Raw genomic sequence first — 17,629 nt, forward strand, 5'->3', positions numbered from 1 at the left:
AACTGGCAATTTTGCAATAATTTTGCACTTTAGTAAACAAAATTCTAAATTGAGGACTAGAAATTCAGAAGGTCAACAAATAATGTTTGAAGAGCTCAAAACGGCGAGGAAAAAAGTCTCAAATATGAGGGAAACTAACTGCTATGACATAACTGCAAAAGTTACGACTGTAATTGTTCACATTTCACAATTATGACTTTCTACGAATTGCAGAAACATTGTCAGAAACTCAAATTTGAGAAAAAAAAAGTCTCATTTGCGAAATAATGCAAGAAATAAAGTAGAAATTGTGAGATATAAACAAACTAAATTGCGACGAAATGCAAGACATAAATTTGCAATTCGAAGAAAATCTCAATAGTCAGAATTGAATGAATAACTATAAACTCACAATTGCACAAATGAACAATTACGAGAAAAAAAAAGTACAAACAGTGAGATATAAACTCAATATTTAGTTCTTTCTATTGTTCACATCTTGCAACTTTTCTTTTTTTCTCTCTAAAGTGTCAGAAAAAAAATTCTAAATTGTGAAAAAGAGTCACTATTACCTTTTTATACTTCTCTCTCTCTTTTTTTTTTTAAACCGTGGCATAAACAAGCTTCCGTACGTTTCAGTTTGTCTGCTGACAGTATATATTAGTGAGTAACATGACGGATGGGAAGAAAATGGAAACCTCAGTCACTGCATCACAAACTTTGATTATTAGCATCTTCGTTAATCAAATGTCCTTCAAGAAGAGCATTTAAAGGAGACTTTCGCTGTCTAGGAATGCCATTTGGTTCCCAGCACCCCCCCAGAATTTTTTTTCATTTCCACAGGACGTCCGTGTGTCCAAAAGTGCCCACAGTGGTCTTATCCGACACATACTGTTCCCTAAATAACGTCTTCTGTCTATGTGTGTGTGTTTGTGTTCATAGGTGTATGTGAGGGAATGAAGGCACTGTGCAGTTTGCTGGCTGCTGAAATATGAAAGGAAATGATGAGTTTCGACCTCCTGTCCAGGCCTGATGCCCATCGAGACCACAGGTATGCATTTCCAGCTCTAGTTTTTACAAGTCCACATCCAGAGAGCGGAGCGTTTGGGCATTGTGGGATAGCGGAGGAGGAAGAATCAGCAGAAAAAGATCTCTCCGTCTGGGGTCGAGCCTGGAACAACAGCGCTCTGAGAGTCTGCGATAAGACACAAAGAACAATTAGAAGCAGCACAGAATACATTCGAAACACAGTGAGCTTTCATAATGTGTCATGTTTCTGAGGGCAAAACAATATTCTGGGGTGTAATTACTGTGTAGGGTAGGAGGTTGTGTCAGGATTATAAAAAGCTGGTCGTTACTGCTAAATGTGACTGATTATATATTATACTGTTTATTTCATGACTGTAAGATAAATGAGCAGTAGTAAAAGAAAAGCGTTTAATGCCATGTGACTAATGATTGCTATTTTTAATGGCAAAAACATCTTAAAATAAATAAATAAATATGTTAGGGATGCTCCGATCAGGATTTTTGCAGTTGATTCCAAGTACCGATACCTTGTCATGGTTATCGGCCGATACAGAGTACCAATGCTGATGCTTCAAGCTTTATAATGCTTAAAGCACACTTTCTAAGTATAAAGCTTAAGTGGACATCTCTCCTTACCTAAGAGAATAAATAAAGGATGCTGCATATAAATCCTTAAGCATTTCTCTTTTAACCATTTAGGCGTGAATGTGTCATTGTCAGAAGCAGCTATACAGAATATAATAGATAGCACAGATTTTTAAAAAATGCTAAGAAAATGTAATAACAATGCAATTTGCAAACATTGCAAATGATGAAAGAAGAATTGAACATCTCAATCAAGAAAAAGTTTGGAGCATATATTTGATGTATGAGAAGTTAAAATGCACACCTATAATTCCATCACTTACTAATAGGAAATAGGCTTATAAAATACTGTTTAATGCAATAATTATATTACAAGAATTATATTATTGAATTATATTATTTTTTAATTCATGTAATATTTCCAGCCCTGGCTTTAGTGAATTTGGAATTAGGGCTGCACGATTAATCGGAAAAAAGATTGCAATATCGATTCTACCCGACACGCGATCTTAATTCTGCTTTTCTACGATTCAGCCAACTATATTTTTAAGGTCAAGAGAGAAGCGTAAAGGCGAATGCACAAGTCTTCACAGCAACATGGACACATCCAACTGGTGTTAAAAAAAAGTGTCGCATACTGTATTTATGAAAATGTAAATGTAATTTTAGTTTTAATGTAATGATGTAGGCCTGGTCGCGGTTCTCATGAACAGATTGCAAATGTTTGTTTAAAACAATAAAGGGAATAAGCTGAAAATAAAATAAATGAATGAATGATAATGAAATAAATCTGAAATAAATTTTAACTACTTCAATATGCAAAACACAACAGACAAATACACAGATATGTAACGGGAACAGGGAAGGCAAAAAAAAAATGGGGTGCCAGGAAATAACGATTAATAACAACGTTTAGAAAATATTGAACTGCAGAATTATGCACCTGAGCAATACAAATCAAGTATTACAGAGAATTTAATCATTTTGTTGAATATTTCTCATCATCCATGTACAGTAGCCTTAAATCAGCTGAATAGTACTTTATAAAGAATAACCAAGAATTAATGTGTATAGAGTGTTGACTCTGTACCTGCAGTCTGGCTCTGCTGGCCTTTCCCCTTCTTTTTTTTCTTGTCCTTCTTCTCCTTGGGTTTGGCCAACTGGAGCAGACGGCTGGGCATCTGGCTCTGAGCCTCGCTGTTCTGGCTCTTCTGGCTTGAGTTGGATGAGAACGGATTGAGGTTTTTCCCTTTGCGTTTGGAATCCATGCGGGACAGTAAGTCTCTGGTTGACGGCGAGGAGGAGAGCTCCATCTCTGATGGGTCACGGTCCAATGAACCGGTGCTCTGGAACCTCGAGGAGTCTTCAGACGTGGTGGACGGCGACCGGTTCTTCGTCACTTCCTGCACATTAGGAATATATGCATTTTATTATGTAACATTCCTGATTTTTAGTTACAAGACACCTTATTTTTAAAAGGGTTAGTTCACTCGAAAATAAAAACTCTTGAAAACTCTAAAAAAGCTTGTTTTACTTAAATATTTTTTTTGCCTTGTTTCTAGTCCAAATATCTAAAGACTCTTAAATCAAGAAGCACTTTCTAGTTAAGAAATAATGTCAAAATTAGGTGAGTTAAAACAAACAAAATAATCTTATGTCAAAAGGAAAAAAACAGATTATTTTGCATACCGCACTGGCAAATTATTTTGCTCGTTTTAAGAAAAATATGAACTTAAGCATGTTACTTCTTAAAAAAAGACTATATTTTTTCTGTATAGAAAATGTTTCTTGATTTAAGAATTTTGAGATATTTGGACTTGAAACAAGTCAAAAAAAATCTAAGAATCTAAGAAAAGCATGTTTTTTTTTTTTTGGCGTGAGACATTTGTTCGTTTTTTTAACCCATATTCAGATATTTTAGTTGAAAACTGTGAGCTCCCTCATCCTCCATAGACTGCAAGACTCGGAAAAGTACCAAAAAACGAGAGGGTTGCTTGTGGATGTGCGCAATGCACTGACACTGAGGAGACAAATAGACTGAATAAAGTCATTATTTTTGATTTATGGGCACACAAAAGTATTCTTGTAGTTTAATAATATTCCAGTTAGGGCTGTAAATATATATATATTTCAGCATCAGCATGTGTGCATCTGCAATAGTCACATGTAGGATATGCAATGTTAAGTAGTCACTGCAGTTTTTAACCTGATTAAAGCTCTTTTATTCATTCACAAATGTTTTTAAGGCATTTTAAGAGAGCTTAAAGCATTGCGCACAAACAAATTGCAACATTTGTAACTAATACATTATTATACAATATATAATTAAGACTATATAGTGTTATTTTACATTTGATTTTTCCATTTATGAATACTGCTCGACTCTACAGAAAACCATTAAGCACTGTTTATTTCACTTTTATCTTTGTTTATTTTCTTTATTTGTTCTTGCAATTTGTTTATTATGTTTTGCATGATTCACATGCCCACAAAATCATTCAAATCATCTAAATTACTGACTTTTTCACCCAAATAGAGCTATTTAAATCATCTGGTGAAATTGCATGCCTATTACAATATATATTGCAGAAAAATCAAACCTAAATCCAACTGATCCACCGAAACATGTGGTCCGTTTTGAGGATTTTATTTGTTTTGTTTTGTTTATTTTTCTTAACTCTGAATGAATCTGGAGCATTTCTGTCTGTGAAAGATAAGAGAACTCTCAGATTTCACCTAAAATATATTAATTTATATTCTGTAGATGAACAAAGATCTCAGGTGCTGAAGGACATGAGAGTGAGTAATAAATAACATTTTCATTTTTGGGTGAACTAACCCTGTAACATTGGAAGTCTGAGGCAGTACCAGCATTTGATTCATGGATGATGAAATTGGGGAAGATTTTGCCTTTTGAAAGGATTCATTTTATTACAGAAAGGAGCGAGTGTGTTTTTGAGCATGTGGGAGTCATTTATTAAATATCATTTGAATTATCTGGAGTCATTTTATATCCTGTTGAGGTTTCGGGAAAAATAGACGGATCATCATAAATGAGCAGTCTCTTGTTTTTTTACATAATTACTGAGGGCTTGTGTAATTTCAGGGTGGAATGGAAAAGATTAGGGATTTTCTCAAGTAATCAGTGAATATAGTGTGAGTGTACTGTACCATCACAGAATAATCACTAAGCATATTGCCATTCGGATCAGATACAAACTGGACAGAGGATTAGCTAAAAATGATTCAGTCCTTGCCCTCATTTTAGTTCGATTCTGTATGACTTTTGTTCACTGAGCGGGAGAAAAAAAAATGACATTTATGTTCTTATGATTACATATAATGAAAGGAGAAGTATCGTAAAGCATCTGACTCAACATAATGATTGAGTTATGCATCAGGTATCACTTTCATGAACACGCTACAGCAAGATAAAGGGTGGATTTTCTGTGAATAATCACTTAAATATCAATTCCCTGTTACAAAACGACTATTAAGAAGACGTATGCTATACTATCATTCAAACGTTTGGCGCCAGTTAATTATACCCCACTGCTATTGGTCATATCTTTAAAAAAATTAAGGTTTACACAAAAATATTGTAAAGCATTGCAAAATACTACTACTAATAATATTGCCAACAATCACACTTTACAATCAGATTTCATTAGTTAATGTTGGTTACTGCATTTACTAACATGACTTAATAATGAACAATACGTGTATAGCATTTATTAATCATAGTTCAACATTTATTAATTCATTATTATTAAATTCAAAGTTGTTAACAAGAAGCCAAAAATTAACAAGAACTAACAATGAACTTTATTTTGAAAACTAACATAAAAAAGAATCATAAATAAATACAGTGATACATATATTGTTCATAGTTTTTTCATGTTAGTAAAGACATTAGCTAACATTAACTCATAGAAGTATTGTGAAGTGTGACCATAACAAGAAGTTTCCTTTGGACCATATTAGAAGTAATGATACTGAAAAAATATTACAATGGCTACTATTTGACTTGAAAAATCTTACTTTAATCCTCACATGATTAACTTCATCTTCAATGGTAAAGGCACTCTGACTGAATGAATGCACAGTAGTCTGATTTTGTTTCACTATTTTATAGGAATAATCAGTTAATAATAATGTAAAATTGTATGTTACTCTGAAAATACAGAAAACGTCCAAAAAAATCTAAATGCTAACAATTATCTGTAAATTAAAATGTTAGAAACATCTGTGAAACAACAGGTATTTCACTGTATAATGAAAAAATAAAAAACAGGACAACAGATAATTATGTTTAACATTGTATATTACTTAAAATATGACATTATAGAAATGTAATTTTATATATGTAAATTCAGATTTTAAAATCTGATAATTTATTAGTAGTTATATATAGTATATATATATATAAACTCAGTTAACTCAAACTTTTCAATACTAATGTAATGCACAATTGAAATTAAATTTGTTAACTTTTTTTTATACTAAAAACAATGGCTATAGAACGCAAACAGTCTTGGACCTGAATGTAAATCAAAAACTCATCACCAGGGCCAGACAGTTTTTTTTTTTTTTTTTTTGCTTTTTCTGTGAGTTTTGTAAAAAAAAAATAAAATAAATAAATAAATAAAATCTGCATATTTATGCGGAATGATTTTGAGAGCTTGGCAACTTCAAAGATACAACTACTAAAACTTAATTAGATCCACAAAGCAAGTCTCTCATATAAATTTATCTAATAAAGACAGTAAATATTACTTTACAAACGGTATTGTAAATCATATAAACATTTGCTTACCACTGAAATTAATGTAAAAATGAATAAATACACATTTACATAAGTAAATAAATAGACCCAATCATAATGGTATGAAAAATCTATGGAAATCTGTGAATTTCAGATTTCTGGAATTTTTCCTACGGAAATTTCATGCCCACACATATTACCTTTTTTTTATTATAGAGCAATTTCATGCAAATGTCAACATTGCCATGAAAAAAATTACGTTGTCACGAATTCCTAACTAACTAATAACGAAACCCTGTTTAAGTTTGTGTAGGCTTGTATTTTACAGTACTGTAAAAATAGTCAAATAGATGTCTCTATCAATGACTTCAAACAATTATATTTGATTTACCAAAGTCACACAGGTGGTCATTTCACTTCCATCACAACCATAACGGAGAGATGTCACATCCATAACAAAGCTTTTCCTTTAAAACTGCAAAAATGTCAACTAAAATAAAACCAATCACTTCTGTTTTATAGTGAGCCAACCCTTATGCTTCTGATTAGCATTGTTTTTTTGCAGTTTAATTGATGTTGTATACTAAAATCTCACATAGTTTTTTGGTCACATCCGTAATGCATGTTTATTTTCCTCATTTCAAATATAAAATATGTTTACAGATTGATATTTTTCTGATCCCTTAACTCTGTGGTTAGTATTTTAGGAAAACATAAACAGATGTTTTAATATAATGTTAACATATACGTTCTTTGTGAATTTATATTTTTAGTTTACTGCAAATGTCCCATCCATAATGCTGGAATTGCTCTTATTATTAGTGCCATCACCCCTGGTCCTCACCTCAGTTAGTTTCATCTCGTCTGCCTCTCTCTGCACCTGCTCTCTCTCTCTCTCCAGTCTCTTCTGGCTGTCCCGCAGTCGTGCCAGGTCTCTCTGATACTCTTCTTTCTTACTCTGCAGCTCTTGTTTCTCCTCCTCCAGCTGTCTGGCTCTCCTCTGTGCCTCCTCTTCTTGGCTCTGAATCTCCGTCTCCCTCTGGGTCAGCTCTTTCTCTCGGGTCTCCCACTGCTTTTCCCTGCGCCGCCTCTCCTCGGCGTGGGCCGCCTGCTGTTTTTGGAGGCTGGCCACCTCCTGCCGCTGCTTCTCCAGGCTGCGCTGCTTCTCCTGCTCGATTAGAGAGCTCGGCCGGGATGAGGTGGATGATAAAGAGGAGGTAGAGGAGGAGATGGATGGGTGGCGCGAGGAGGGATGAGCCTGACGCTGGTCTTCGATGAAGGTGTCCTGCTGGACCACCACAGCCTGGGGTTGGGGATGAGAAAGAACGATTTTAGTTTGGAAGCAATCTGGGTGTGGGTGAAAGACTGTAAATAATGCATGGACTGATGTTTTCAGTCAGGAGACATGTTAATTTTATGTTGCCTGTATGTTTTTTTTTTTCCAAAGTGACAAACGTAGCTGTTGACTTAAATTTCATGAGTCACCAGATTTAGCTAAAAATCTTATTTAATGTTTTAATGAAGAAAAAGTGTCAGATCAAAGGCAAAGAAAAATGTATCAACCTTTTTTTTTTTAAATTTTAGCTGTGGTTATACCATAATATAACATGGTATTAGTGTTTTACAAAATAAACATGTCACTTCAGCAATAACAAAGACATAGTGATCAAAAGATTGTAAAAGGAGGTGGCAAAAAAATGACTAAAAGGGGAGAGTAGTCAAAAATGTGTAGTAGGAAATGTTTCAGAGATTTTCAATCAGGTTTAGATCAGGACTCTGGGCTGCCATTTCATTATTTCAGTGTTTTCAGCTTCAAGCAACTGTTTTGCCCGTTTATCCAGCATGAAATTTGCTGGCTGAATGACCAATGAATGCAGGGAAGGAACCACATTTTGCTGAAGGGGTTTCTAATAAACATTTGCATTGAGTCTGTCATCTAAATAGCTTGTTAGAGACCAAACCAGCAGTGCGCAAGTTAAAACGTAGCCTAGTTGTGACTTACAGGGACACAAAGTTACGATTTATGCACTATTAAAATTTTTTAAACATAACGCTACGTTCCAACTAAATATTTACAGCAGCCTCCCCATATGTAGAAAAGAGACGACAGCAAGATTAGTTTACATTGAGGAGCTCGTGATGATAAGGAAGAAGCATCTCCCTCTACTCACAGCCTTACTTTTCCCAAATCTCTCATTTTTTTCAGTTTGTGAAAGAAGTTTAATTTTCTTTCAAGGGGTCTTCTGTGTTAATTGTATCCATCAATTAAAATGAGAATTTCTTCATGACCGAGTTGTTCTCCCTGCTCTTTTCTCGTTCACGTGTAGGATATAAAAAAATAAATAAATCAAGTTTAATGTTTTGATAACTTCATGTGTATTTTGCGTGCATTTACAGCTCGCGATGCAGATATGTGCGTCTTTTATTAGTGACTGACTGTAATGTACTATAAAAATGTAATTCATCATTTAATTTTCACAGGACCGTCATATATAGATGCATTAGTTGCAGAGTTTTAAAGCAGTTTAACAATTTAAATGCTTTTTATTGGACAGTATGTCATTTAATACGACTACGCGTGACTTTATAAAGTTTATGGCTTACAACCTACTAAGTACGGTTTGCATTACGAACATGTGGTGCAACCGAAGAAAGAACAAACTTAGTTACAAACTAGCTAGTAGTTACTAAGCCCCTAGTGTGGACTTTGCGTTCCAGTTTAAGAAAGAACTTATGAACAGCTGGTGCAAACCTACGCTGCAGCAGAAAATGCCACCGAACCATTTCACCTAACTTCTGTACAAACTTTGGGTTCAGTCTTCCCCCAGTTTGACAACAAACGTATTGTTTGTTACCCATCAGACTTAAGTAAATTAAACCTGCTTTCATCACTAAAGTGAACTTTGGCTCAGTTCTCTGTGTCCACACAACATTCCTGTCACCAAAGGCTGCTCTTAAAATTTAGGCAATGGTAAAGTTGTTCTCTAATTTTGATCTTTACTGTACATCTTGCATGGACTGAGTGGGTAAACTAACAAAAACTGGAATGTTTGTGTATATGAGTGAGTGAGTGAACAATCCCTTTAAAGTCAGCAGTGGTATAAATCCGCTGGAGTGCATGTCAGTTCATCATAATGCTCTCTTTAATTACGAACTCACCAAATAAAGCCATGTATTTACATATTTTCTTTATTTCTGTGTTGTTAGTGATTCCAGCTGCTGGTCAAGTGGAGCAGAAAGTTAGTTAGTTTATGTCTAACCCCTTGCCAGTTTCTATGGCTATTTTTATATAGAGAAAAATGTATAGTTTAAGATATAGATTATATTAAGGTTTTACAGTTTCTTTTTTGCTAAAACTCTAAAACTAACTTTGGATTAACTGTGTAAAATCGCTTCAAAAGAATGAACTGAATAAAATGAACTCCTCACAGAATTAAAGCAGACACAATTGAGTGCTTTTACCAAGAGAACACGTGGGAGGATCTTTTCAAAGTATTAAAAATGTGTGTGTCATTCAAAGAGAGAGAGTAAAAACAACAGAAAGAAGCATGACTCACCTGTAATGTGTTCAGCAGGTCATGAAGATGAGCGACGCTCTGAAGAACCTGCTGGAGGAAGATGAAAAGAATGAGAAAATGAAAACGCTTTATAAACTGATGCAGACAGCCTACTTCTTTTTTATATAATAGTGTAGAAGTATACAGTAGTCAACAGTTGAAGTGAATCAAAAATGATGCAACTGTTCAATAGATGTAGGACAACTTTAATGAAAGGTGATGATTCACTTCAAATGTTGACTACTGTATTTCCAATAATTAAATATAGTTCACCCAAAAACGACATTTCTGTCAACATATATAATCATAAATAATATATAATATTGTAAATATAATAAAATTATATATTATATAATATTATAAAATATAATATAAATAATTAATATTATTTTAACATTTACATTTTAACAATAACATATTTTAATAAAAATCAAGAGAGAAAATTGAAATTAATTATTATTTTTTTTTTAACCACAAACTTAACATAATTAGGAGAACAAAAAAGTTGTTTGTACGTTTATTGAAAAATACATTTATTGTTTTTGTTATTTTGTCATTATCTATTTTTCAATTCATTATTTTCATTTATTTATTATTATTTTTATTTACTTATTTTTTTATTTACTTATACTGCGCCATTATAAAATACTGATAATACTTTCATTCATTTTCCTTCGGCTTAGTCCTGTTATTCATCAGGGGTCGCCACAGCGGAATGAACCCCCAACTTATCCAGCATATGTTTTACACAGCAGATGCTCTTCCAACCCTTCACTGGGAAACACCCATACACACTCATATGCTACGGTAAATTTAGTTTATTCAATTCACCTATAGCACATGTCTTTGGACTGTGGGGGAAACCGGAGCACCCAGAGAAAACCAGTGCCAACACAGGGAGAGCATGCAAACTCCACACAAACTCCCAACTGGCCCAGCCGGGGCTCGAACCAGTGACGTTCTTGCTGTGAAGCGACAGTGCTAACCACTGAGCCACTATGTCACCACTGGTAATATATATTTTACAAACTAGTTATCTTAACATTTTCAAATAAGATTAAAATATTTACTTTAAAACAGCAAACAGAAGAAAATATATCATATTTCAGCTTTTTTTTTAAGTGCATGGAATTAAATCTTTTATATGTTTTCACTGACGCAGATCTTAATTCAAACTCCAACTAAGCCACAACTATGCAAAACGAATCTCATTATATAGACAACTTTTTTTTCTCTATCTGCTTGATCCAGTTGATCTGGATTAGTTCCCAAACACATGTCTTACCTCATTGTTTCTCCTGACCAGCAGTAAAGGGTTGGTCTTACTCGTCTGCAGGACAGAGAGAGAGAGAGAGAGAGAGAGAGAGAGAGAGAGACGTCACAAAACCGGTACTGTACAAACAATAAATCAAGCGCTGTACATACTGTAAATCAATCATCTGTAAAGCAATCCATACACCCATTGACAAGCAGCTGCCGGATATGAGAGGCCAAGATGAAGGCTCGCATTACTCTCCTCCTCAGGTTACTCAACTGTATTTCTGCTGTACTGTAAATCTGCAGTTCACTTCAGGTAATGAGTGTTATATTGCACACATATATCCTGATGCTCAGCACTTACTGCTCGGAGCATATGGCGATGCACTGATGACTGAACATCAGTCAGGTTATTAATGGACAGCGCTTATAAATTATGCATTCACAACAAAAGCATTTATTACTTTAAATGTCATTAGTTCCATTTTATTTAATGTACTCATTATTTTATATATATATATACAGTTGAAGTCAGAATTATTAGCCCCCTTGTTTATTTATTCCCCAATTTCTGTTAAACGGAGAGAAGATTTTTTCAACACATTTCTAAACATAATAGTTTTACTAACTCATTTCTAATAACTGATTTATGTTATCTTTGTCATGATGACAGTAAATAATATTTGACTAGATATTTTTCAAGACACTTCTATACAGCTTAAAGTGACATTTAAAGTTTTAACTAGGTTAATTAGGTTAACTAGGCAGGTTAGGGTAATTAGGCAAGTCATTGTATAATGATGGTTTGTTCTGTAGACTATTGAAAAAATATAGCTCAAAGGGGCTAATAATTTTAACCTTAAAATGGTGTTTAAAAAATTTTAAACGCCTTTTATTCTAGCTGAAATAAAACAAATAAGACGTTCTACCAGGAGAAAAAATATTATCAGACATGCTGTGAAAATTTCATTGCTGTGTTAAACATCATTTGGGAAATATTTAAAAAATAAAAAAATTCAAAGGGGGCCTAATAATTCTGACTTCAAATGTACATATACATATAAATATATATAAAATAGAAAGTATTTCATTAAACAGGAAAGGAAAGTTTTCTTTATTTTGTACTTTTTCTTTATTTTGTACTATTCATTTGCTTATTTTGGTTTCGGAATTATGTAAAATATACAGTTTTGTAATTCACACACTCATTAATACAAAATTTACATTAATTATAGAAAGGAAAAGAAAAAAAATCCTACACAAACCAATTTTTCGAAATATCTTGTTAATATTAAACCCAAGCTATTTGATCATCGTCATCATCATCACAATAATAATAAAAAGATAAAAAAGCCTTTCTTAAGAGTTTTTGTCTTGTTTCTAGTCCAAATATCTAAAAAAATTATTAAATCGAGAAGCTTTTAAAGCAAAAAGCTAAATAATCTGCCATCAAGGTAAAGCTAAATTTATTTCAAATTATTTCAAATGAATTATAAATTCAAAGTGAAAACAAGATTATTTAGCTTACACTATTGGCAGATTATTGTGCTTGTTTTAAGAGGAAAAAAAAAAAAATCAGTTCTTATTTCTGAAAAAAATAATTAAAAAAAAAAATATATATATATTTTGCTTCTACATATTGTACATATTTGGACTAGAAACTAGTTTATATTATGTGCCTGCATATTATAATATTGTGTAGGTCTACTGTTGGTTAAAACGCAAAATTTTGTATAGACTTGGAAAACTGAACTTGACTAGACTTCAAATATGTCCTGTTTGTTAATTCACAGTAAAGTGATGACATCAGAATACAAATATTCATAATTCTAAAGTTTAATTATTACGTTTGGAATATATGCTTGCTATCTGTCATTGACAACCTTATTAGACCATCTTTTTGACTGGTAAAATGAGACATTAGTCATTATCATTTGTCATTAAAACATTTGTTCTCATGCACAACACTTTGTGTTTGCTATGAAAGCAAATACATATCAAATGCTCGTTTACAAACTCTAAAATGCGACATCATCATTTAAATTATGTGTGCGCTTTCGGTTTCACTTTCATGTCACCATGGCTGCCGTCACTTTGAGAAAAAAACACACATGCAAGTCATACTTCGGCTCCAAATCGATCGCTCTGGGCAACAAACTGAACATTATTTACAACTTTATCGCATGTTTCTCACAGCCTATGCAGGTTCTGTTAACTACATCATTCACAGTCGCACCTGGGTCCTCGCAGTAGTAAACAAAACAGCTCATGTGTGTTTTCGCGGCCGCAAATAGATCATTACATTAAGACAAATGACATTTTTTGGGTGAACTATACCTTTTAAATACAGTGAATGACACTTTTAACAGCATATGGAGGAGTGTTTGTGTTGCTGAGCAACGAACATAAAACAATATAAAGACTTGTGCGACTGCTTTATTGCTTCTCTCAAACTTGAAAATATAATTGGCTGAATCATAGCCATGCTGGATTAGGATGGTGTGGGGGTCGATTCGAGATCGTGAAAATGTTTTCGATTAATTGTGCAGCCGTACTAGAAACAAGACTAAATCTTTAAGTAATAAAAAAAATTGTAGTGTGGATAAATAAAAAACAGAACTTTATATATGATGCAAATTTATTACTATATGAATGATTACTCCTCCAATATTAAATAAGTGATAAAAAGTGACCACAGTTCCTCATAGACTCTAATACATTTCCTGGCTTTATAAAGCAGGCATCACTTCCTTGACCGTATGCTGTAATAATAAATTCAATCAATAATTGATATTTAATAAACGTTTCTTAAACTTAATAATTTGAGAAATGTCAATGTTTAAATACAGAAATATAAAGTATTCGTATTATATTTTAGATGTCATTTTACCAGTTTAGTTTTTTCTTGTATTCTACATGCAGTGATTTTGCGTTATTTTTGGGGAGGTTTTTTCTACATTGAGATTTTTTTGATAGACACACTGGTAGTCTACCTTCTTCAACACACTGTCTGACTCAGTCCTGCGTAGCTCAGCAGACTCCTCCAGCTCCTCTCTGTCTCCATCTGCAGGAAAACAAACACACACACACACACCATTAGCTTCACCTTAAACACTCAAACACTCAAACACACACACACACACACACACACACACACACACACACACACACGTGGAAAGTACAGGCACCTTTGCCCTTAGAGATGTTCATCTGGTGACTGTCGAAGCCTCCGAATGTTTCCGCTCGTCGTGGCAGAGTCACATGTCCCGCCGCACACACACCTTCCTGAACCGCACCACCAAGACTGTCATTAACCAGAACCTGCAGCGTTTCAACTGCGTGCACACACAGAAATTATACATTAGACATTGTGATTGATAATGCAAGAGGATAAATAATGAATCAAAAAAAAAAAAAGTCAAATGAATGGATAAATGAAACAAATAAAAAATATATAATAATAAAATAAACAAATTAATTAATTAAATAAAATCCATTAAACATAATAAATGCATTAATGAATGTTTGGAATTTTAAAAACAGGCAAAGTCAAGTGAAAGTAGCAATTCTATATTTTTAAAATAAAATAACATCAAATAAAATAAAACAAAAACATTGGATTTCAAACACAAGTGTCACTTGACAAACTTAAAAGAACAAAATAATTAAGTAAAAAAATGTTGGGGTCATATTTTACCTCAAATTAAAATTACATAAAGGTTTTTTTTTTATTTTGAAAAGATATCTGGGCCTTATATACACCAGAAAATCAAGATAAACCCAAAAATAAATATTTTTATTAGGAAAAAGTAGGAAAAAAAGAAGTACAAGTAAAATAAACAATAAAATAAACAGTTAATATTTTAAAATGTACATTTTAAGAGTAGCATACTCTTTTAATATTTACAACATTGATTTCAAAAACAAGCATGCCATTCTTCAAAATCCAGAGAACAAAAATAAATTGTCAGGGTCATAGTTTACCTTAAATTAAAATTACAAAGGATTTTATTTTGAAAACACTCAACAAAATCAACATAAACCAAAGACTTTTAATTAGGAAAAATGAGGAAAAAGTAATACAAGTAATATAAATAGTTAACATTATTCAAACTTTTTATATTCTGCTAATATAATTTAATTTGTGGCATTTCTAGGATTGCCCCCTAAGAGAAACAACCTGATGCTTCCAAAATTCAAGCACACACACACACACACACACACCAACAGCTTAGAAAAATGCTGCGAGACGACAGTAATCGATACTTGCTCCCCATTCTTGACCTGCAACATTAAAGCAATCCATTATCTGCAGGATGAGATGAGCCATGCGTATCGATTGCGCTCGTGTTCACGTTCTCCTAATGAATTCTCCTACCGCTGCACCAACATCTATCACTTCGCATTCAATGTGTCTTCTCAGCACTTTCAACATCTTTCACGCTCTATGTGCACTCCAAAATGCTGTCTAGGGAAAATCATTTATTAGCTTTAGTGTCACTTTAGACGTTTTTGACTAAATTTAAGACCGTGGATTTCAAGAAAAAAATCTGAAACACTCACTTCAGCAAATACATATCCCCGCTCGCAACTGCATGCAATTGGCTGTTCCACTATTGCTATGCGATGCTGGTCAGAAAACGTTTTGTAAGCAACACAGCAACAAATAATTAACCTATTTAAAGGATCGTTGCTGAGAAACGGAAGTTAAATACAGGTTTGCAAACATTCTTATTTTTTAGTCATGATACTGGAATTTCTAACTTTGATATGATACACTGAAAAATATTGATATTCGATACCATTTTCGATAGTGTGAGGAAATATTTAAAGGATTTTTGCAGCTTAACGGAAGTAAAATATAGGTTTGCAACCATTCTTGTTTAATAGTGTTGTCATGATACTGGAATCTCTAACTTCGATACATTGAAAAAATATTAATATTCGATATTTTTGATACTGTGAAGAAATATTTAAAGGATTGTTGCGAATGAACAGAAGTAAAATACAGGTTTGGTCACGATAATGGAATTACTAACTTAAATATGATACCTTGAAAAATATCGATATTTGATACCATTTACCATACTGCAAAGAAATATTTAAAGGTTTGTTGCGAAGAAACGGAAGTAAAATACAGGTTTGCAAATGTTCTTGTTTTTTAGTGTTGTCATGATACTGGAATTTCGAACTACAATATGATACCTTGAAAAATACTGATATTCGATATCCTTTTCGATACTTTTTGATGGAAATAAAACAGTTTTGAAAATGTTCTAGTTTTTTTGTATGCTCATGATACTAGAATTACTAACTTAAATATGATACCTTGAAAACTATTGATATTCGATACCATTTTTTATACTGCAAGGAAATATTTAAAGGACTGTTGTAGAGAAACAGAAGTAAAATACAGGCTTGCAAACATTCTTGTTTATTAGTGTTCTCATGATACTAGAATTTCTAACTACAATATGATGCCTTGAAAAATATTGATATTCGATACCATTTCCAACACCGCAAGGAAATATTTAAAGGATTGCTGCAGGGTAACAGAAGTCAAATTCAGGTTTGCAAACATTCTTGTCTATTAGTGTTGTCATGATACTATTGGTCGGAAAACGTTTTGATAGCAATGCAGCACCATGATTTTTGTTAATATTTTGAACAAATAAAAGAGTGTATATGTACATTTGTACATAAATTAACATTAAAATCATTAGTAATTTACTTAATTGCCCTTATATAGTAATATTTAAGTCTGCATGAATCGGAAGCTGCAAATTTTTTTTTCGCATTGTGATGCAGTTCCTACAGAAATGGAATATTAAATGAGAAAACAGTGGGCGTGGCTTGTTAGCTGGCAAGCTGATTGGCTGTAGTAAAGTAGGCATTTTATTCAGAAAGCTCGGGAAAATGTTTTTAGGAGAGTTATTACAACGTGACAGACAACTTCTCCTCGATATTTTTGTTTGTTGTCATATTCAAAACTGACAGTTAGAGGGTGGTGGTTAAGTATGTTAACCACACCCAGTACCTAAGACAGACATAATCTGAAAGTTTTACTGAAAACAAACAGGAAGTGCATTTTCAGATTTCAATTTTAGATTACAAGGGCACACTTTTTTTTTGTTTCTTAATGACATGCACAGATGAACTGTTCACCACAAAACTAGCAATGTTAGCTCACAAAATCAATATGGTCAGTTTTGATTTCATGTGTACTTTCACAACATAGTGTCCAGCATTCATTTGCATACAAACAAGAAAATAAAGCCTTTATTTATATAATTATGCATTATTTAAGATGTAATCAATCTGACAAATAGTTAGACAATAGTTAAAGTTTTTTCATACAATTAAACATTTGAAACCATTTGGTTTTATTATGAACTAATTCTATAAATGACACTGATTTGTTTATTTACATTTCAACAAGTTATGTTTTTCTACTAAA

General features: G+C 33.0%; 1 protein-coding gene across 11 annotated transcripts in view; it reads right to left on the bottom strand.

Annotated features, from left to right (window-relative positions):
• Positions 1-17,629, bottom strand: part of akap13 (A-kinase anchoring protein 13) — a 101,024-nt gene that overhangs the window by 2,710 nt on the left and 80,685 nt on the right. For 10 of the 11 annotated variants that reach the window (XM_056451675.1, XM_056451673.1, XM_056451672.1 and 7 more), the window contains 7 exons: positions 14,361-14,507; positions 14,166-14,236; positions 11,201-11,245; positions 9,916-9,966; positions 7,203-7,661; positions 2,684-2,996; positions 1-1,174 (listed from right to left, as the gene is read on the bottom strand). The exon at positions 1-1,174 is cut by the window's left edge and continues 2,710 nt beyond it. In XM_056451675.1, the coding sequence (XP_056307650.1) occupies positions 1,116-1,174; positions 2,684-2,996; positions 7,203-7,661; positions 9,916-9,966; positions 11,201-11,245; positions 14,166-14,236; positions 14,361-14,507 (1,145 nt within the window). In that variant the 3' untranslated portion in view covers positions 1-1,115. The remainder of the gene's footprint in view (positions 1,175-2,683; positions 2,997-7,202; positions 7,662-9,915; positions 9,967-11,200; positions 11,246-14,165; positions 14,237-14,360; positions 14,508-17,629) is intronic. The other variant, XM_056451670.1, reaches the window with a different exon arrangement.

Source organism: Danio aesculapii, chromosome 25 (genome assembly GCF_903798145.1).
Source record: "Danio aesculapii chromosome 25, fDanAes4.1, whole genome shotgun sequence".
NCBI classification, from domain to species: domain Eukaryota; kingdom Metazoa; phylum Chordata; class Actinopteri; order Cypriniformes; family Danionidae; genus Danio; species Danio aesculapii.